We start from the raw sequence: 23,832 nt of genomic DNA on the forward strand, positions 1-23,832 counted from the left end.
CCCAGATGAAGAACCCATTGACTGGTAAGGAGGGCCATTCTCAGATGAGGAAACAGCAGGTCAAGGACAGTGGTAAAATCTCCAAAGATGATCATAGTGGTTCCTCCCCTCCCCGCACACAGGAAACATGCTGCTTGCTCTGTCAAGAGACAGGGCTCATGTTGCCTCCCCTTGAATCTGAACTGGCCTTGTCGCTTGCTTTGACCAACAGAACACAGTGGGAAAATGTCTGTGCCAGTTGATAGCTTTCCTCCCGTGGAGAAGCACAGGAAGTGATGCTACGGCATGGAGAAGTCCTGTTAGTTGAGACCACACACACACACACACACACACACACACACACACACAGGCTGCATGAGAGAGGAAGGAAGCAACCTGGCCCACCGTCATGGGAGAAATAAAAATCTTCGCTGGTTTCGTTCACTGTCATGCATATGTTCCTGGGACATTTTCTATTGGCATCACTTTTTAATCTCCTTTTTTCCTAACCTATTTTGGAAGAGGGTTAGAAAATTGAAAATGCAAAAACTGATGAAGGCAAGGGAGGGGAAAAGATGAGAGGGTCTCTTGGGGTAAGATGCTATCTATCACTGCATATGAATTCCCTGAAGTTTAGGAAGTCATGTGACACACTGGGCACCAACATCCCTTTGGTGTGGAGCAGTGCACTGTGAATTAGCATCAGTGGTCTTCCTCTACCAAATCCTGCTATTCCCCCAGAGATGCTTCTAGTGAAGACATCATTTGGAAAACACCTTCAGTGCCTTCCTGCTAGAGCTACCGAAGACAAACTGCTCCAGTGACAAGCGCCACCCCATTGGCAGGTGGAATGATTCAGCTGTGCAAAAAGCATGATCCTTGGATGCAGGCAGCCAGCTCCCAAGTCCACCGTGTCCTGAGCTCTAATAGGTGCAGCACAGGTGTTCTCATAGTGTGGATATCACATTAGAATCACCTGGGAATTTGTTAGAAATGCAAAATATCAGGTCCCACCCCAACATTCCTGAATCAGAAATTTAAATCAGAGGCCAGAAACCTGTTTGAAGAAGCCGCAGGTGATCGCCATGCATGCTAAAGGCTGAGACCCATTGCTTGCATGCAGGATGTTGCCTACTCCCTAGACATCTGGTAATGACGGTTGAGCACAGTCATCCCCCTTATCCAGTTTGGCTCACCACTATCTCGGTAACCTGAGGTTGACTGCCTCTGAAAATAGTAAATGGGAAATTCCAGAAATAACCACATCTTAACTTCTAAACATTTTTCATTACAGTATAGTCATATTTTATTATCAGTTATTGGTAATCTCTTACTTGGCCTACTTTATAAATTAAACTATACTGTAGGTATAAATGTGTAGGAAAAAACAGTCTATGTAGGGTTTGGTACTGCCATAGTTTGGACCTGGAATGTCCCCAAAGGCCCATAAGCTAGTTCTCCAGAGTGGTGCTACTGGAGGTGACAGACTCTATAAGAGGTGGGGCCCAGTGGGAGGTCTTAGGTCACAGTGGTGTGCCCTCGAAGGGGATTGTGGGATGCTGGTCTCTTTCATCCTTTTGCTATAAGGTGAACAGCTTGCTCCACTGCATGTTCCTCACCATGATACGCTGCCTCACCACAGGCCTGAAAAGAATGGTCTGCTGGACTATGTACCGAACCTTCAAAATTCTGAGCCAAAATAAACCTTTCCTCTTTTTAAGTTGATTATCTCAGGTATTTTATTACAGTAACAAAAAGTTGATTAATATAACTACTATATGGGGTTTCAGGCATCCACTGAAAGTCTTAGAACATATCCTCCTTGCGTAAGTGGGGCTGCTGTGTGGAGTTCATTTACCTGAGGGAAATGGCTCAAGTCCAATCAGGAAAAGTCAGGAACTGGAAATCTGATGAGGCCAGCCTGAAAATTAAAAATCCCTAAGGACCTTTAAGACAAGGTATGTATGTGATACAGAAGGCGAGTAAGAAATGGGGCAGTGGAGAAGGGATAACTTATATTATGCAAACAGACTAGTCCACGGACGACCCCAGAGGAGCTTTGGAATCTGTAATCAGGTGGTTGGAAAGTTTTTCGTTTTGGTCAAAGCAAGCCTGCGGCCTTATTGTTTAGAGCTATGCCTTGTCAAATTAGTTGTATGGCTACAGTATCTCAAGCTTAACTTGGACAGACAGGCCTGCCAGGCACAAATTTCTCAAGCAGATGATGTGAGGGAGGGCAAAAATTATCCACAGCAAGACCGTGAGGACAGATGACACTCAGCAGGAACGGCAGGCCAAATCTGCAGGATCCATAATACAATTGGCGAGCCCTAGGGACCAGGCCTCATTGAAGTGGAAGAGATAGCACGAGAGAGCCACCAAATTAACTCACCGGTCTGGAAAAGATGCAAAGCTCTCATTCCCCCCAACAAAGAAGCAAAAGTTTAGAGAATTAAAAGATTCTAAAGGAATCGTGATAATGTAAACAGAGGTCCTAGGAACCTAATAGCAAAATGGGCAACATCTCAAATTCTCCTGACTTCCCATCTTACCCTCTTTTAGCCTCTCTCCTGTATGTGAAAGATGAGTTTTGCTAGATTAGGTAGCAGTTGGAATTAGTTTTATTCACCAGCAGTGTTGGGAATAAAGGCAGAGCCTGCAGGAATGTGGGCTTCGTAACAAGTAATCATTATTGCAAAATCAAATTCCCCATCTCATCTCCGATATGCCTGTATGTAACCCTAGAGCTGGGCCTCTCGGTGTTATAAATCCAGCATACAAGACATGGAACCGTGGGATATGGAGCCCCTTGTGTATCTAAAAGCTCTGCCCAGCAAGAGAGATATATGATGGTAACTTTCTCCCCATTGCTTTTGCAATAAAAATTCACCCAGCGCTCCAGGAAGAGTTAGGAATGTAATTCAGCTTCAATAAATCAAGACTAAAATTAAGATGGCCAGATATGTAGCAGCCTGCTCAGGTGTATGGAGAATTTGAAATTTAGTGCCCTGGTAATGGGTAGCAGCAGATTATCTAATTATGGGGAGAAAGAAGAAATATTGCTCTCTGGGGTAAAAAGCTAAATGCTCTAATCCATTAAACCACCACATCTCTGCCAAAGCTAGATTAATATTAAAGTTCATGTAACATCGGACTTTTTTTATTTTCTTATAAGGAATGAAGTCAAATGTTAGGGAAAAAATACAAATGAAAAAGCTATAGTTCACAATCATTCTCATTTGACTACCTGTCAAATCGTTGTGTATTTTATCTTTGGGTGTGATGTACCTGGACCTAAGTATAATGGAGTCCTATTCTTTCTTAACAATATATCTGCTGAAATTTTTATCAACATATCTTGAAGCTATTCTGGACAGACTTTCAGCAGGGCTCTTATGAATTAGATATAGTTGTGAGGGACACAGAGGTCGATGTGCTGGCAGTGGGCAATCTTGTCCATTCATTCTACCGCTATCTCTGCCTTTGTCCCTGGGAGAAACCTGAGGTACCTGTTAATGACCTTGGTGAACCATGATTGTGGGTATAAATGAAGTCATTGGAAGACCAGTGTTTAACAGGGAGTAAAAATGAGAATTCCCACATACGGTATTCCTCCTCCAATCCAAGGTTTTACTTTCCAATGCTTTAGTTGTGTACAGTCAACTGTAGTTACCATTAAATAGAAAATTCCAGAAATAAACAATTCGTGAGTTAAATTGTGCAAGTTCTGAGTAGCATGATAAAATCTTGCCCTGAACATGAATCATCCTATCGTCCAGCATAGACATGCTTTATATGCTACCTGCCCACCAGCCACTTAGTAGCTCTTTTGGTTGCCAGATTCACCTGCGTAGTATCATCAGACTGTTTGAACTAGTCTATTTATTAGTTAATGGTTAATTTCTTACTGTGCTTAACTTACAATTAAGCTTTTAACATAGGTGTGTATGCAGAGAAAAAAATTAGTACACAGGGTTTGGTACTATTTGTCATTTCAGGAATTGACTGGGGGTCTTAGTGCATATTCCCCTGCAGATAATTGGAAACTACTGTTATCTGTTAAAAACTTGAGTGAAATGATCTTCTTGTTATACTGGATGGGGAAGAGGTGTTTAACTGGGAAGTCACATCAAGCATGAATGATTTTCTTGAAATTATGTCACCCATATTGGGACAGCAGTCACTGAGATTTATAGTCACAAACCTCACAAAATACTTCAGGATATCTTGGATGCTTTGGGTAGAACTGAGCCTAGAGACAAATGGCTTTTTATTATTGCTTCCAGATCCATTATTTCTATCTTTTAAAGTTAGTATTTACTCTTTACTAATGAATAAATGTATGGATCCTCAGCTGAAGAATGATCCCTATTTGGAATTTTTAATGTTCCTGAAATGTGCATGTGGAACTGGGACATGTAACTAATTCAAGGCAGTCAAATCAAGACCAGTGAACAGTATGGTGACAGGAGGTCTTCCAACCCTAAAGTCATACAATTTCATTTCAGCCCCTAACGGAGGTCAATTTGGAGGTTTCTGCCCTCTACGAGAGTTAGTCTCTGTTCTCCTAGCACCAAAATTAACATGAGATAAGGCTAATATGAAGTGGCTAGTACAGAGCCCAGAACACAGAAGACACTGGTAAGTGACATCCAATTATATTTATTTATTCACTTTCAAAGAAGCTGGAAGCTGGCAGCCTCCCAGAGAAAGCTTCATGTACCCTGCCTCAGGAATTTGTTCACAGATCATTGGATTATAAACCCCATGAGGGCGAGGATCTAATTGTGTTATCTCCAGGCCTAGCAGAATGTCTAGTACATAGTAGGTGCTCAATAAATTCAGAGGCAGTCGTTGAATGGCCAGTGCTGTAAGCTTCCGAGAATTACAGAAAGAAAATGGTTGGAAAGGAGCATTTTCAGAAGGAAAAGCATGCAGATGAGGACATTCTCTTTTAGATGAATCTTACAGATCTTTTACAAGCAAAATAAGAAAAATGGACCTTTTTTCCCCCAAATGCTTGAAAGAATGAGGGTCAGATTTTTGAAGTGGCAAGTAATATGAATTCATGTTTTACTAAAATGAGAACATTCTCTGCCATCACATGCCCTGAGAGGAGCTCACTGTTCAGCAGGGTGGCATTTCAGGGATGGCAAATAAAAAGACCAAAGAGTTTGGCTTTAATAAAATTGTAGGTTAGGTTATGATTTTACAATCTGTCTTTCACTGATGATTTTCTGTGTGGTAAACACCAGGCTAGGTGATTTTTATAATTCCCATGCAACTGAAATATCAGTCATCTTTTACTCATTTCATGAGGAATTTCATGGGTAGTTAATTATCCAGTGTCTCAAAATTGATATACGGAGAGGGTAGTATGTTTGACACTCCCTGCCCCTACCGCGCAAAATGTTTTAATGAGCTATAATTCTCATAGCACAACATTTACTAAAGTGCACAGCCAGGCGCGGTTGTACGTGCCTATAATCACAACAACTTGGGAGGCTGAGGCAGAAGGATCACCAAGTTCGAGACCAGACTCAGTAACTTAGCGAGACACAGTGCAACTTAGTGAGACCTTGTCTCAAAATAAAAAATAAAAATGGCTGGAGGTGTGGCTCAGTGGTTAAGCAGCCCTGGGTTCAATTTCTGGTACTTAAAAACAAAAAAGGCATCAACAGATCCTCATAATGACAACTTTGCATATCGCAGGATCTGGAATCTAGCTTCTGAATTATGAGAGTTCAATTGTGTTCAGTGAAAAGTTATATAGTACATCGGTGATCCAATTTACAAGGTTCTTTTAAAATTGACCATTTGGCATTCAGAAGGTTTTTTTTTTTTTTTTTGTATATAAGCACTACTCACCATGATGGAGGTAGCTAGTTGCCTCTCTAATGCCCTTTTTTCCTTCTTCCTCACTGACAGATGAGTTTTTATTCTGGGTGGCAATGTCCCCACTAAAGAACTATTAGTGGCATTTCTCTATTTTCAGTGTCAATGGATACAGATGAACAAGGCTCCCAGGAAAGGTCCTTTAGTGGACTGACTGAACTGGCAGAAGAGCCTTTGGCCTTTCTTTTTCCCCCTTTGGATCTTAACCAGACTTGACATCTACAGCTCTGATATCAATATTGGATCTTAAGTTGAATTTAAGGATGGAAACTGCCTGTTGAGTACTGAGCAGAGACAGGAGCTGGGTGCTTACACCAACTACAGACCATCTCCCACCTTCACATGAGATAAAAACAATCCTCTCTGATGTTACTTGGTTTTCCTGCTATATACAGCTGTAGCCTAATTGTAATTTATACTTTTCTGGTCAGCTCAAATGGACCTAGACGAATACTGAGCACCTATCGTGGGTGCCAGTCACTGTTTTGAGGGATGGATCTGCAAGGGAAGAGGATTGAATACTAAAGAGGCTATTCGGTGAATATCCATTAGTGCTCTGCCCCATCAGACAGAAATGACCATGATGCACAGTTGCAATCCCACCAGAACATGGGGAGTTTCCACGGGGACACTGACAGCATCATCCAGCTCTCAGCCACGGGAGCCAGCCAGGTCATTATCTTCCTGCCATCCCCTCATCCTCTAGGACCCAAGTTACTGGTGGGAAGTCCTAGCACATAGCAGGACATCTGCTACATCTATGTTGTACCCTTTAAGAAAGAACCGAGTAGCAGGTGGAAAGATTCAGAGGGCTAAGACTCACAGCTTAAAGAGGGAAGAGGGCACAATGGTTGCAGGAAGGCTGGGTGGCCCTTCTTGTGCCAACCCTATTGTCCTCCTTCATTCCTCCTGCTCTCCAGGGGGACAAGAGTGAAATGCCAGAGGAAGGGTCATTTGTAGCAGTGAAACATCCAGGTAGTGTGATGGTTGGCACCTAAGGTACATCGACTAGCCTGCGCCGACAGTGCCCTTTGTAACTTGATGAGCTAGAGCCCCTCTAGTCTCTGAACATGCAAACACCAAGTCTCCAGTCTCTAAATTAAAGGCCAATTTCTAACATTAAAAATGCTCCCAAGGGCAATGAATCATGATTCATTCAATTCAACCCTGTAAAACTGTCTTGATCTACTGTAAGATACTCATACACTTGGCTTGTTAGTTCTCTTGACTTGGGGACATGAAGGGCAAAAATGGGGGGTTCCTACAAGTCCTCATTTCCTTATAAACAAAAAAATCCCCATCTGCCTGAAGATAAGAAAGGAAACTAACATTTCCTAATAGCCATGGGCTCTATCTTGTTTTTTTTTCTGTACAGTAACCTTTTCAACTGCCTAAGTTACAGTTATATTCATTTTTACATGTTTACTTTTACAGACTAAGAAATAAGGTTCACTGCTTTGCTTAAAATCATACAGTTAGAATCTGATAAAAAAAAAAAGGACTCGACTGAAGCGCTGTACATTTTCTTAAGTACCTGCTCTTCCCATTGGAACTCTGAATCGTATACAAGTCAGGCCTGGGGTCAGCACCAAACTATGCACAGTATTAACCAGAAAAGGACCCAAAGACTCTGCTTTTCTTATTTGGAAAGATAAAGAGCTTTCTTTGGAAAGATTGATTGCTATTTACTCAGCTAGTAAAAGCCATAAAATTTATAGATCCATTAAAACATCTCTTCTTCACACAGTGCTTCAAAAGCAGCTTTGATTCTAAGAGAGCTGGCTTTCTATTTAGAAAAAAATTAGTAATTTTAAGTCCAAAATGAGAGGGATAGTAAGAATTTCCCATCTCTTTTAGCCACTGCATATTCCAGTGAACCCAACAACAGAACAAAATCGTTAACTCAAGAAGAATGTATCTTATTCCAGTTCCCTTAAGGGCAGCTCAGTAGTTAGTTTCACCCCAATGAATACCGACTACAGGAAAGAATGAACAAACAAAATGGGAGTTTTTCAGCCATGTTTACTAGCTCACATAAATATTTAAAACAAATACATGTCTTCCCTTTCTCAATCCTTGGTATAAATTATCACAGTTTTTAATAAACAAAGTATGGTAAATATCCATAGGAAAAAGAATTTTAAAATATGAAAGAGAGGTTAATAAATAGCCAAATACATCAACCATTGAAAGTACTACCTTTTTTTTTTAAAGATTAAGCCACTGATTTGCAACTTTATTAAAATAAATTTGATCTTTTAAAAACCAGGTAATTTATAACTTGATTTCACCTTTTTTTTGGACAGCAGTTGAATTTTTTTACATCAAAATTTGCAAAACTTCAACTAAAGAACAAATAAAACATCCAGACACAGGTTTATACTTCAAAAATTCTACCAACTTCAACAAATAAACAATGACAGCATATCAATTTACATTAGTACTATGGTCCAGACGCACTTTCCATTTAAAACATTTTAATTACGCCGTGTGTGGCATGGTGACTTCTAGTGGGAGTTAGTGTATAGTCTGTTCTTGATGAAGACAACACTAGACAGATGTTGCCTGACGCCTGGGTAATGCTGAATGTGACAAAACCAGCGAGACACATTGAGATATTTCTCCTTTTCTTGAACTGTCAGGTCAACCTAAGTAGGATTAAAAACACACATACATAATACAGACATAAGCACAGCTATCAATATCATGAGATACTTCTTAGAAATTAGAAAGAAGAAAAAAAATCTCAGGAAAAAAAAACAAGAGTTCTCCCTCAAAATCTAATGTATTTAGCCACTTGGGAAAGCTATCCATTTATTAAATGTGTTTATGTTTAGTTCAAAACCAGATGTGCTTTCTAATGAAATATCACATATTCCACAAATGCAAAATTTATATGAATCCAGGGCTGGGAGGCACCCAAAGTTTTTTACTTTACTGGAAAAGAAGATGGGACAGGGAAGATAACAGCTTCTGAAACACTAAGACATAATTCTTTCTCCAACATTTTTTCAGTAAAACTCAAAAGATGGAGAGGTTCACAAATATCAACATGTTTAACAAGCGAACATTGTGTTAAAGAAAACAATCATATATTCACACACATTAAAATGGCTGTATAATATATAATATTACCGCCTCGATACTCAGCTGAGGAAAAACCTCACTCAAGACAATGACCCACTTAATTTCAAGAGATTATTGCTTAACAGAATTAGAGAAAGACACCAAGTAAAAACACAAGAACAACATACCTTCTGCATTTTGTCTGCAATAAAGCTGAACTCTTGTGGATGTAGCAGTTCACACCTGTTACTCTCAAGCTATGAGTACCCAGAGATGTGGCTATAGAAAGATGCAATGAAAACTATAGGTGCCTATCATTCCACTAGACTCAAATTCAAAGTAGATAACTCTTAGGACTCTTCTAAGACAAAGTTTGGAATTATTAAGAGTCATCAGGTAAAAAGAAAGCCAGCATGGTGGTAGTATGCACTGGTAGTATGATTCCTTCTCCTTTGTTGATTCAACATTTATTTAACAGATATTCCAAAATCTCCACAGCGCAAAGAAAATGAACAAACAAAAAACCCAGTCAAGACAAGAGGGAGTCAAACCCATCAGAGGTTCTATTATTGGAGATACTTTTATTAAGATAGAGTCCTGTGGCTTTTCACAATTTAGCATATACTTATGCTGCAAGTAAATGTTTTGCTAAGTGACTGAACCAATAAAATTGAAATACAAATCACTTCACTATTCAAAACTTATTACAGAATGCAAATTAATATTAACAATAAAAAGGTAGTATTTTTTCAATAAACGAGTAACTGAACTCATTTGTGGCTCAGCTTACTTCAAGTGAGTTTCAGGTTTCAGCAATACACACTGAAGTCCTACACACAGGTGGCTGTAGCAAATTATAAAAATCTGTTCATCTTGCTTGAGGTGCCCTGACACTAAGGAGATGTTACTATACATGTTTCATCAACAATACAGTAGTAAGTCCATGACCCAAAAACAAAAAGCTAACATATTAGTCAAGAAGTCTGGTCAAGGATATCTTTTTTTTAATATAAAAGTTAATTTTTATTAAAATAGAATTCATGTTCAAGTCAAAAGAAAACATCTGCCTGGTGCATTTTTATAGAAGGCACTTAGGCAATCATGTGTGGAACAATCTTGAGTGTTAGTCTGTATTTTAAAATATTTTAAAAACTATTTTGTAAAGAGCTAAATTTTTAGTCCTTATCCAAAGCTTTATGACATGTAAATTTTACCAGAGACTTCAAATAAATAAAAACCTTAATCAGTAGAAAACACAGCTGCAAATCTAAATCTAACAGGATACGGGTCTGAGTTTTCTTACAAGAAACTGAATGAATGAGCCAGGACAGTGATGCAAGCCTGGTATAAACCCAGCCAGTCAGGAGACAGAGGCAATAGGATTGAGAGCTGGAGGCCAGCCCAGGGAACACAGCAAGAGTCCATCTTGGGGGGAAGGAAGGATGAATGGCTCAACCCACAGGGGAGGGGGAACAGATGAATAGAATTTAAAATCAACTTTAGCAAACTTCTTTGGCTGATAGTTGAAGCAAACAGAAGTAACTTTTACTGCATTTTGACTTCGAATCAGTCGGCTGAATTCTGACTTCTTTAAATTTTAGTTCAGAGCTTTTTCATTTTAAAGTCTCCATGTAGCCATTTTGTGAGATGCTATTTTTTTAGTATTCTGTGTACTAAAATACACAGAGAGTAAAGCATTGCCAATAAAGTTCTAATAATTGTTTGATTTATGTTCAAATTGTGCACCTAGATTTTGAACCAAGTGAAAAGGGCAATAGACAGCGAATAGTAATATTTTAGAATGACATTTGCTTAAACAGAATACTGGCATATGTTGCTAGCAGACCTATTATTTAAAACGAGAACAACATTCAATACGCAGCAAAATAAATATTCTCCAACTTAAAAATTTCATATTCAGAGTCTCTAATGGGGCTGGAGATACAGCTCAGTTGGTAGAGTGCTTGCCTCACATGCACAAGGCCCTGAGTTCAATCGCCAGCACCACCACCATAAAAAAAAAAAAAAAAAAAACAACCCACATACAACAAAAACAAAAAACCTTACAGAGTCTCTAATGTAAGGACTATAAACACACCCACACAAAGTAATTTTTATTCTAAGACCTTCGAAAGCTTGTAACATTTTCTAATCTACACTAACAATTTCAATTACATGATCTATTTTACGATATTTTTAGTTGATTTACTTTAAGGAGTGTAAATTTACTCATTTTTCCTCACAAAGTTATGCTAGATACACAGAGCTTTTCTGAAAGGATCAGGGTTCCACTTTAACTTTCTTTTAAACTTTGGAACTTGTCCCTGCTAGTCTGAGAAAATGATGATCAACCTCAATCAGTTACCTCTCCTCCTTGGGCAGACATTTTACATATGCAATTACTGTAAACAAACAAACTAAACAACTTTCCCTTTCCAAATGTACTTTTTTTTTTTAGAACATTTTTGATGGAATCCCCTGGGCTGCTTCACTTTGATTTTCTGTTACCCCTCTTTAGCTAACAATTTTTTCCTTTCTTATAACAGGAAACACCATGCAATTGTTCTAGTTACCATTTCCTGCTTCGTGCTGGTCTACATGTCAGTGTGTCTAGCTGTGCCTGGCTCCTTCTCCCTGCTCTTCCTCTCTGTTTATACTGGCACTCTAATTACTTTAAACCTTACAGCCAAACAGATAATATTCTGAATCACTAATTTTCCATGAAGACATGTAAGACACACTTGAAGTGAACCCTTCCAGATCAGTGTGCAAGACTGATCTGCTCCCCTCCAACTGGCACCAGGAGGCCTTTGGGACATTCTTTAGGGCCGGTGTTCCTGGACTATTTTGTAGCTATTTTACTTTTCTTTTAAAGAATCATATACTCTGCTCGTGTTCCAAACTTCAGAAGAAATGTACTTCAGCTGATAACAATCTTATAGTCAAGCAGCACAGAACATTACAAAGGATTTCAATCATCTTATTAACAGTCTGTCCACAGGGACTACTATCTACTGGTGAGATCACTGGAAGAAAGCAGTGAGTCACTGGTGTTATCAACAGCCACAATGAGGGACACTGAAACAAAGAAGGCACAATATAATATTCCTCAGAGGGATTAGGACAGATCAGATCTTGGAGTATCTCAGCCAACCAAGACTGGGTTCACAATGAAACAAAACACAGCGGTATCACTGATGACTGCTGTTTTGTACACTATGCTGATTACATATCAAGATTTAACAATGTGAAAAAATAAGGCACATTTTCTAATCTACACCAACAATTTCAATTACATGATCTATTTTACGATACAGGCACAATAAGTAAGGGCAAAAATATATATACTGCCAAAGCAAACAAAGCTGAAGAACCTGATGACTATGAGCAGGTGGCCAATCCAGACTTTGTATCTCTCTGAATTAATACCTAGCAATCACTTTTTTTCTCACCTGTGTATATTTATGCCCAATTTAACAGGGATGTTATTCAATACCACACAGCAATCCTGTTGTGTGTAGATTTTAGTCTGTGAGGCCTGTTCTTTAAGAAGGTCTTTAGATCTCGGAGTATTCTGCCTATACTTGGACTGTGGTGAGAGAGATGCTGGGACCCACGGTTTGAACCCAAAGAGATGGTCAGCAGGATGACATAGGTAGTATTCCACTCAAAGTCATTTTGAAAGGGCATAACATCTTTAATCATAAATCCTCAACACCATATATAAAAAGGATGTGCATCCAAAAATAGGAAATATAAATAAGTACAGATGGTTAAAATATAGCTAAAGTAACCCTAATGTCAATCAATATGCAGAACTAGAGGAAACACTCCTAACCTGTCTGAAAACCCAATGCCCTCCAGGGCACACAGACTCATAATTAAATAACTTTGCAGCTGGGCCTAAGAATATTTTGCATTCTGGGATTCTGACCGTGTTTACTCTACTGGCAAAGAAAGGCCATGCAAGCTGCTGCCCTTTCAGAGCCCTTCCTTTCCTGCCGGGGTTCTGTTCTCGCGACTAAAAGGCTCAGGGGTCACTCCAGGAAAACTGGGCTAACTGGGCTGCGCAAAATATCCACACAAGAGACACAAATACCTTTTTCTTTGGGGTCACTGTGATGGCTTCTCTGACCTTAAGGGTCTGCAGGAAGAGAGAGAGAGCACGCGCTGACCCCTTTTATTGAAGAGAAGCTTTTCAAATGAGGCAAGGGGTCAGGTTTGAGGGGGCTGAGTCTATCTTCATGATGTCCACTGTCAGGTTGACTGACATTTGGGTAGGCCACACTCAAAGGTACAGTAAGAGCAGGGGACACACACAATGCACTTCCATGGAAGATTCTATCCTAAACAGGGTAAGGGGTTATATTACAAAGGAACAGGTGAGCATAGCTGTAGCAAGACACACCCATGCATGAGACACTGACCCTAGAACCCAAGAAGGGTGGGGAAAGCTCTGCCACATTTCTGTGACTGAGCACCTCAGTACCCAGCAGGGGAGTGTGACTCAGTCACGTGCAAGGTTGGTCTCCCACACTTTTCCTGCCACATGACCTGCATAAGCCAGTAGACAGGAAGAGTATGTGTATAAATATATACTTGGTTTGCAAAAGTTACACCTCATTCTCATCTATTTATTTTTTTAATTACATGAGACATGTTCTCCTCTTTAATGACAGCTCAGTGCTGCAGGAAGCCAGACCCTGAGTCCTGATAGATGCTCACTAGCTGCTGGCAGTCACCACAATTTTTCCTAAGATTAAGCTTTTAAAGTAACCACAGTCAGTAGCACAGGCTCGCTCAAGTCAAGTTCTGGACTCCCCAAGCTGAAAGACTAGGTTTGCCACCAGGAGAGAGATGCTTAGATACTTCACAGCAAATCCTCTTTACCTTGGAGGCTTTTTTTTCCGTTTTGAAATGAGGTAGGTGCCATGTCATCATTCTAAATTCAAAAAGCTACTAAAATATATTGAACCTAGAACGGAATAAAAAGAGGCTGGTGTGATCAATGTATTTCAGCTCCAACTACATTTTCTTCACATTCAAATAAAATTACTATGATTTAATGATACTGAAGAACATAACTAAAGATTACATTTCACTACAGATATACAACCTAAAATACTTTACAAATAGATACAGACTGTGAAATATTGCTAATCTCAAAAGCCCAGAGCTGTACAAGGAACTGGGCCAAGAGCCAGGAGGGGCACAAAGAGAAACGACAGGATCCTCCCTGGTCTCCTATTTTGCTTAAAATTGAGCCATATTCCTTGTAAGTATGGGGACTGTTCATCCCATTTCATTCCTGCTAGTGACTGTAATCCTGCGTAGTGACTGGTAGGCTTTCTTTCATGGCCCAAGTGTTTTGGATGAAAAATCATACGGTCGTACTACTTACAAGCAATATTTACAGTCCAACTTATATGCTTTCTAAACAGTGAAAATTCCCCTGGATAGTCATGGTTATCCAAACTCTGAATGTATTCTTTATGATTCTTCATCCTACTTTACTTGTCTCTTTAAATGATCAAATTATATTCTGATCAGGAGTTATCACTAGATTCCGTTTTCTCTAATTAACTGTTTTCATGTAAAAGTCTTATTTTTTCAATGAGATTAATAATTCCTTGAAAATTGAGTTTATAGGTTTTTTTTTATATCCCTCTCTGGTGGGCACACAGTAGGCTCTCAGGAAATAATTTAAATACAATCATAACAACAGGGAGTTTTATGCTAAATTAAGGATCAAACTAGCCTATTGAAATAATACTATTATAGAATACAATTACTTAGGAATGTTTGAGGAACAATTTTTAATAAGGTGAAGTAAATCCAAATTATGGGATTATAGATTGAGTAGGGAGATTAAGAATACAGTAGTCTACTGGTATCTGCAGGGGACTGGTTCCAGGACACCCACCCCCAGGGACACTGAAATCCACAGAGTTTCACATAACACAGTATAGGTTAAGTATAGACTCCACACAACCCTCCTGGTGTCCCTTAAATCACCTCTAGGTTAGTAATGCACTCAATACAATATAGATGCTACATATGATACTAGATTGGGGAATGAACACCAGAAAAAGTCAGTACAAGTTAAGTACAGATGCCATTTTTTAAAAGAGCCTTTTCAATCTGCAGTTTGTTGAATCTGCAGACATGGAACCTGCAGAAGTAGGGGGCTGAATATAACTGTATCATACATTATTACAGTCTCTTATAGTTTACAAAGAGTTTCCCCACACACTAAGAAGATACTTGATTCAGGAGACTGAGGTTTGTCTTGGCCCTTCAAAAAATGAGTTCTGTGCCTTTGACAAATCACTCAAAATTCCTAAGCTAGTTTCTGTCTCTGTAAAAGGAAAATTTTTGTACAGCACACCTTGTATTAAAAAAAAAAAAAAAAAAAAAAAACTCCTTTAATTTTTATTTGATAGTTGAAAATACAAATCTGATTAAATTTAAGACAAATCTCAAAAAATATTCTGAACTTTACAGAAAATAAACCAGAAAGTATCCAGATACTCACTATAAAGCGATGAAGTCCATAGTACAGTAGAATATCTGCTAAAGTAAAGTTATATCCTGTAAGGTAGACTTTATCTTCAAGATACAAATTCAGATCCTAGAAAAAAAACAGTAAAACATTAATGAACAGTATTAACTTGAAAACATTTAGATGGCTATCAGAAATTAAATACTGATATTTAATAAATTCACTCATTCATTCATTTATTCTTTCAGTGGTGGGGAAGGAACTCAGGGCTTTGCACATGCAAACGAAACAAATGCTATGTCACTGATTGATAAATTTATTTATTTATTAATAAATTCAATAAATTAATAAGTTAAAATTAATCTTCGATAAGAAAAAAATTCATTCAAAATCACAATTAGACTCCAGTCACATCATTTAAAAACACAGAATGAACATTATTAATCTCATTTGATTTTAAAGAACATTAAAAAATGAAAGAATATTTAAAAAACATTAGAAAATGATAGACTTCTGAACAATTTCTACCTTTTTGCTGGGCATAGTGGTTTAAGACGCAACCCCAATAATTTGGGAGGCTAAGATAAGGGGTTCAAAAATTCGAGGTCAGCCTGGGCAACTTAGCAAGACCTGCCTCAACGTATAAATAAAAAGGGCTAAGAATGGCCATGCATGGTGGCCCACACCTGCAATCAGGAAACCCAGGAATTTGAGCAAGGAGGATCCCAGGTTCAAGGTCAGCCTTGACAATTTAGTGAGACCCTCAGCAGACTACAGAGATCCTGTCTCAAAATAAAAAATCTGAAAAAAGAATGGGGGAAATCGCTCAGCCAGCAGCTCAGAGATGAAGTGCCCTTGAGTTTAATCCTAAATTTAAATTAAAAAAGAGTTGGGGATATAGCTCAATCCCTAGTACAAAAAAAAAAAAAAGTTGAGAATTCCAAGTTACTGGGTTTTGCAGTACATTTGTGTATATGTATGTGTACTTTATGCATACACATACATTTTTAAAACTTTAATTGGAATACATTACACATAACACAAAATTTACCAACTATTTTTAAGCATACACTTCAGTAGGGTTTACAGTTGTTTACATTGCTATATAACCAATCTACAAACTTTTTCACCTTGCAAAACTAGAACTCTATGACCCATTAAACAATTCCCCATTACTCTCCCCTCCAAGCCTGGCAACCACCATTCAACTTTGTTCTGTGACCAACTACCCCAGATACCTCATAAGTGGAGTCATGGGGTAGTTATACTTCTGTGACTGGCTTTATTTCACTTGTACAATGTCAAAGTTCATCCATGTTATAACATGCATCAAAACTGTCTTCTTTTTAAATGGCTGAAGCATACATGTATGTATACACCATATTGTGTTTGTCTATTGACACAACAGACACATGGGTTGTCTACCCTGCCCTAGCTGTTTAACAATGCTGCTATGAATGCAAGTGTAAATCTCTCCTCAAGGCAATGCTGAATTCTTCTGGGTATAAACCAAGAAGCAGGATTGCTAGATCATAGAGCAACTCTATGAATGTCTTGAGTAAGTGCTGTCCTATTTTTTGCTAACAGCTGCATTTTTTTTTTTTTTTTTTTAATATTCTCACTGACAGTGTATCAGTTACAATTTCCCACATCTTTGCCAACCCTTGTTATTTTCTGGCTTTCTTTTAATGGATTTGTTTTGGTGGGTGGCAGCCATCCTAATGAATGGAAGATGGTATCTTATTGTGAGTTGATCTGCACTTCAATCAGTGATTATAATTTCAGCATCTTTTCAAATACTTATTAGCATTAGCATATAGTCTTTGGAAATGTTTACTCAAGTCTTTTGCACATTTTAAAATCAAGTTATTAGTTTTTTGTTGAGTTGTTTTTTTTTTGTATACTAAATATTCACAACTTATCAGATACATAATTTTCAGATATTTTCTCCCAGTGTGGGTAGATTTTTTACCTTTTTGTCATTGGATATAAGATTGAACTTTGAACATCAAAAACTATTTTTTGTGACTAAAATCAGAATTCATAAATATATTTTAGCTATGAAGATAGTCTTAAATGTAGTTTTCATAAACTATGAATAGGAAATACTTTCCTGATTAGTGACATAAAAGGTTTCCTATCAAATAGAATTTCACACTTGAAATAGTCAAAGAAGGGAAATGTCTAACATTTCTTCATTTTTAAAAACAAGTCTTTCTGATGCTATTGCCAAACCTGCTAAAATATTTCCTCTAGAAATCCAACTGATTTTTCTTTTTCTTCCCAGCTATTATTAAACTTTTAAACATCATACAATCGAAAGTTGAAAAAACACAATAGACAACTATATGTATCATTCATCTAGAGTCAAACAATGTTAGTATTTCACAATTTTTTTTTAAAAAAAATATTACCTTACTTATAAGGCATTTACTCTTAAGAGCTGTGGTTTTAGCACCAAAATGGAAATTTGACAATTAAGAATTAAATCTTTTCTTAATATCCAAAGAGCAAAAGATTTAAAAATTAAATAATAAGGTAGCCCAGTACAAACATGGTTAAAGAATACATACAAGTAAACGTTTAGAAATAAAAATGGTTCATGAGCATTATGAAAAAATGCCACAACAAAGTCTTATGAAAACAAAGAACACAATGTCAACAGGGAAATCATTTTTTGGCTTGCTTGTTTTAGTAATGTAATTGGGGAGGTGATGGAGAAAAAGGAAAATACCTATGTTGTTTTGTGGAAGAGGCCACTTCATATACTGACATATTGTAAGATTACACTGTTCTGGAGTCCACAGGAACCATGTAGCCTTAAAAAAGATCTTTTTCTTTTTTTGGTAAACAAATAGGGGAAAACTGGATATACATATGTTGAAGAAAAAGACTAGACCCTTAATTCTTATCCTGCACAAAAAGCAAGTCAAAATGGAACTAAAACCTAGGAATTAGATCAGAAATTATGCAACTCCTGGGAGAAAATACAGGGTCGACACTCCAACATATAGGCACAGGCAACAACTTTCTCAATAGGACCCCCTAAAGCTCAGGAAATAATGCCAAGAGTTAATAAATGGAATGAAATCAAATTAAAAAGCTTCTGCGCAGCAAAGTAAACAATTTAGAATCTGAAGAGAGAACCTACAGCAAGGAACAATAACGTTGCTAGCTGACAAAGGATTAATATCTAGAATATATAAATAACTCAAAAAACAACCCAATTAATAAAGGGCCAATTAATTAAATAGACACTTCTCAAAAAAATAAATACAAATAGTCAACAAATATACAAAAAAATGTTCAGCATCATTAGCAACTACAGAAAGGCAAATCAAACCTACACTATTTATATCACAGCAGTAAGAATGGCAATTATCAAGAATACAAACAACAAAAAATGCTGGAGAGGATGTGGAGAAAAAGGAACATCTTTACACTGTTGGTGGGATTGTAAATTAGTACAACCACTATGAAAATCAGTATGGAGTTTCCTCAAAAAAGACGAGGCATGGAACCACCATATGACCCAGCTACACCACTCCTCAGTATTTATCCTAAAGAATTAAAGTCAGATAATATGCATACCCATGTTTATAGAAGCACAATTCACAATAGCTAAACTGGAACCAGCCTAGGTGTCCATCAGTGGATAAATGGATAAAGAAAATGAGGTATATGTACACAATGGAGTTTTATTCAGTCATAAAGAAAAATGAAATTATGTCATTTGCAAGAAAATGGATGTAAGTTGAGACCACTGTGTTAAGTGAAATAGGAAATTCAGAAGATCAAGAATCATGTTTTCTCTCATATGTGGAAGCTACAGAGGAAAAAGGAAAAGAAAGGTAAGGGAAGATGTCTCATGAAAATCTAAGGAAGATCAGTGGAAGAAAGAGACCAAGAAGTGGGAGATAGAGAAGAAGGTGGGAATTGCTGGGGAGTGATATTAGCCAAATTATATTATTATATTATGTGCATGTATGAATATGTGACAGCAAATCCCACCATTATGTACAACTACAATGTACCAATTAAAAAAAAAAAGGTAGAAAAAAATAATGGCAACTTTCAGGAAGAAGAAAAAGAAGGCAAGGCTTTTCTTCTAGCAACCTCCCTTGTAGGAATTTAGCCTATGAAACAAATAGGAACATGTTCAATTATCTAGCAACAAGCTGATAACTACCTGGGGGTAGATAATTTAAACTGTGGTACAACTTTGTGCTGGAACATACAGGTTATCAAAAGGAAAGAGCACACACGGACATGAAACAATGTTCCCAACACTCCGAGAGCAAACATAAGCCACAGCAGGTTGCTGTGTCCAATAATGGCCCACTTTTTAAAAAAGTCCCACATGCTTGCATGCATGGGAAGACCATAAAAAGGATTTAATAAAGACCTGATGACTGAACGCAAGCATTAATAATAGTTCACTCTCGATCATGGGACAATGGTTGTTTAAAATGTTTTACATTTGCTTACTTCATATTTCCTAAATTTCTGTAACAAATATTGACTGCCTTTAAAATTAACAACACTATCTTGAAACACCACAGTTGCAAACAAAACAAAAACACAACAACCCTTTCCTTTTCCTGTGCTCCTATGGTGAAAAAGCACACTTGTAGTCCATTCACCTCCCCAACTAGAGACAGAACAGCCTGCTCCAGACAGAGGTCACAACAGGTACAAGCTACCTTGAGCTAAAAGGCAACAGGCAAATGCAGCCAAGAGTTGGAGGTCTGCATACCTTGAAGCAAAAGAGAACAGGTAAAGGCAGCCTGTTCCCAGGTCTGGAACCCAAGGGGAGAGATTTCAGCTTATTACAGTCCACGCATTCCAACAAATCACAATACCTTCAACAGCGTGTGGATATCCTCTTTACTGGACTGTCTGTCTACTCGAGTGACCCTGTATTCCAGCCACTGCTGAACTGTTGCTTTTTCTTCTGCAGTACTCCCCAGCAAATACTCCTTGTTGGCTTCTTTGACTAGATGAGTTGCTATGGTAGTCAATCCTGTTAGGCTTGGACCATTATTTGTTTGAAGAACTGGAATCTTAAAAAAAAAAATTCTTCAGATAAATTAAAAAAATAAAGACCATCAATCATGACTACAAATTCTCAGTAATCACTATATCATGCAGCTGGTTTTCCCATAGTCTTTGTTTTTAAGATCAAGATTATCTATACAGATTAATCAAACAGTGCTAATCCAGGTAAACTAGATTATACAGCAGTAACAAAACCTAAACTCTTACCTTGCCCAATATAAGCTCATTTCTGACTTAAGCAAAGTCTACTGAGGTCTGAAGTGACTGGAGTGTAGCCCAGAGATTTGGGCTCCTTCCATCGTGGCAACTCCCTCATGAAAAATGTCTACAATCACCACAATGGGGGAACTGACCACGGTGGGTGGCACCAGTATCAGCAACCAAAATCTGGAAGTGATGTTTGTCACTATTTCATACATCTCACAGCCAAAACTTTCTCTTAATTCACTTTTTTGGTCCCAGAAAATTTTGATTTTTGTCATTCCCTGATTCTGGAAAAGATTATGCCTTTGCAACTACCAACTTCTGAGAGTGACATGCATTTCATTTACCTAAGACCTATTTTCAAATAAAATCAATTTAGAATTTAAAAAAAAAAAAAAAAAGAACAAGAACAAAGGTCACTTGGTTTATAATGGCAGAGTCAGGGTTCAAATAAAATACCACTGGCTCAGAAGTCCATTCTCTTTATATAACCTGAAGTATACAACTGCTAGTCTTATGTAGTTGCAAACATGGAACACATACTATTTTCACATCAATCTTACAGTTCATGATCTTCAAAGCAATTACTTTTAATGGCTGCATAAGTAATATTCCAATGTGGTAATGTACATTTTGGGAGCCTGGGGGTGGGGAATGGTAGGGATAGAATTCAGGGTCTCAACATTACTCTACCACTGAGCTACACATCTATCCCTGATGTACCATAATTTAATGAACCATTCTTCTACAGCTTAATCCCTAGGCTGTTTTCAGTTTTAAATTATTTTGGGTATGTGGCAGAGAGCTTTAATTCTGGTTTATTTGCTGTCAGTTGCTTAATCAAAAAAAAATGGCTGAAACTTATCTGCAATGCCCAGCCCTTTCCCTAAACACATAAACAGAAACTTTCAATAGCTACCCAGTGCTAAAATTTTTTAATCAAAATAAAATAAAATACCACACTTTGAACTGGAAAGCCCTCACAGTTGGACCTCAACTATGATTTTGGGTTTACCTTGCATTGCACCCACTCCCCATACTGATTTTACTTATTGCTCTAGACTTTCCAATCTTTCGTAATTTAGTGTTTTCACACATCTTTCAAAACCTAATTCCTTAAACGCCAGCTTTTCCAGGAAGAGTAAAAATCCATCTTCAAGTCATAATTAACTTGCTCTTCCACATTTCTCACTAATGTTTTGTTCCACTAGTACATATCTGCTGTGCTTTCATTTAATTGTTGTTGACTGCTTCTCATACTAGGTGACAAAGGTTTAAGTGTTCCCAGTGTTTTCTAAAAAATATAAACCAATATTGAAAAGTGGCTGACCACAAGGAATTGGTACCAGGAGGAGGAAAAAGAAAAAACAGGCCACCTTAGGGCCAATGCCTAGCCTAATCTGCCACCAATCAGAGGGCCCATCTTAGGCAAGTCACAACCTCACCAGGCTTCGAGTTATTTTAAATGTAAAAACTAAAATATTGCTACTTTTGAGACAAGATTTAACATCAACCAAGGAAAGAAAAAGTTAAGGCCAAAACACACTAGTCTGGAAAAACCTCAAAGGGGCCAGAAACATCAGAATGCATCAAAGTAGTGTTCTACAGCACTTTTTTTGCTGTAATACATTCGCTCCTCGGCAAACAATGACCTTCATAAAACACAAATGTTCTTTTCAATACCCTGGGAAATCTGAGTCTTTATGCTTCATTAGTCAGTCTCACACTCTGTAACTTTCCCTCATTCTCTGCACAAAGCAAACCGAATTTGGGATTACAGGCCTCAAAAAAAAAACAGCCTTCCCTGAATCCTCCAGGGCCAGCCAAGCCCCCAGCACATGTTCCCTTGGCCATAGCCTCGTCAAAGTAGCACTTTCCGCTACTATAATTTAAATCACTGCCAAGTTTGTCCACCCAGCCAAACAGCAAGCTTCCAGAGGGGAGGGGGCGTGTCCCCTTTATTCAACGCAGAATTCCCCAGGCCCAGTGCAGTACCACCGGGTCCCCGTTTGCGCTGACGGAATGGTTGCGCAATTAACCAAAGATGCAATTTCGGCAAGAGCAGCGGGTGAAGGCGAACGCTGGCCTCCACCTTGCTCCATCGAAAGGTCTTTTGTACCTTCCCTCAAATGGTTTCGTGATGGCTGAATGGGATGCTGAGAATGTCGATGGAGATAAAGCTCAGGCCGAGCCCGTCCTGAGCAGGTTCCCCTTCGTCCCTCCAGGACCTAGAGTGGCAGAAGCCTACGAGGACCAGCCGACCCGCGGCTCGAACGCAGACACGTGGGAGCCGCGGAGCTGCATCCCAACCCCGCCGGCCCGGCCCCGCCAGGTTCGGCAGGCCCCGCTCCAGTCCGCTCCTTCCCCTCCGCGCCGCCTCTGCAGCTCACCTGTCTCTCGCCCTGGGCACTGTACTTATTTCCCTTACTCAGCCCCAGGGACTTCTCCAGCAGCTTCAACTCCGCGGCCGCCGCCATCTTCCGGCCCCAGCTCTTGAGAAGGGTGGAACCAGGACAGCAAAGGCCTCCTGCATTGGCGGAGACGGAAGGCAAGCGTCACCGGTGATTGGCTGAACGCGCAGGGGAGCGTGAGGGCGTGCCTGAACGCAAGAGGCGTGGCCAAACGAAGGGGCGGGGTCTAGGAAGGGATGTGGGACCGGTGAAGCGGTGATGGCCAATTTCCATTCGCCTCCAGGTAGAGCGAGCAGCAGATCCGAGCTTGGGTTGCTGCAGTCGCCTGTCTTTGCCGGCGTCTGAGTGGCAGGCTGCTGGCCTGGCTGCCAGAGTTAACTAGGTACTTCATTTGGCAGCCTGAGACTTCGAATATAATGAGTAGTTTGGCTCAGGGGTCTGAATTTGAAAGATTGATAGTAAGGAGTTCACAGTTCATTAAGAGTTTCTAACCTATAACATCATTCACGGGGACTTTAATTGTGATGTAAGGGTGATTTGGAAAACCTGAAAATCCTTAATCACATCTCTACAGGTCCTTTTTCCTTAAAAAAAAATCACGTTTACAGATTCCAGGGATTAAGATGGGGCCCATGGTCAGCCTTCCAGACCTTCATTTCCAGAACACATGGAACATTCTGTTTCTTAGGACTAGAAGAAAACAAGAATTCTAAAGGA

General features: G+C 38.9%; 1 protein-coding gene across 2 annotated transcripts; it reads right to left on the minus strand.

Moving 5' to 3' along the window:
* Positions 1-7,876: 7,876 nt before the first annotated feature.
* Eef1e1 (eukaryotic translation elongation factor 1 epsilon 1) lies at positions 7,877-23,201 on the minus strand. Of its 2 annotated transcripts, XR_003584565.3 has the most exons (5): positions 23,095-23,201; positions 20,305-20,505; positions 15,476-15,571; positions 13,831-13,915; positions 8,350-8,522 (listed from the first exon to the last, which is right to left on the minus strand). XR_003584565.3 is itself a non-coding variant. In XM_027948266.3 (4 exons), exons 1-4 carry the CDS (start codon positions 23,179-23,181, stop codon positions 8,382-8,384), a joined length of 525 nt encoding a protein of 174 aa, XP_027804067.1. In that variant the 5' UTR covers positions 23,182-23,201; the 3' UTR covers positions 7,877-8,381. The 2 variants fall into 2 exon arrangements, 1 of the variants encoding a protein (XP_027804067.1); XM_027948266.3 differs by lacking the exon at positions 13,831-13,915 and having other exon boundaries at positions 7,877-8,522.
* Between the last annotated feature and the right edge of the window lie 631 nt (positions 23,202-23,832).

Source organism: Marmota flaviventris, chromosome 6, assembly GCF_047511675.1.
Source record: "Marmota flaviventris isolate mMarFla1 chromosome 6, mMarFla1.hap1, whole genome shotgun sequence".
Lineage (NCBI taxonomy): Eukaryota > Metazoa > Chordata > Mammalia > Rodentia > Sciuridae > Marmota > Marmota flaviventris.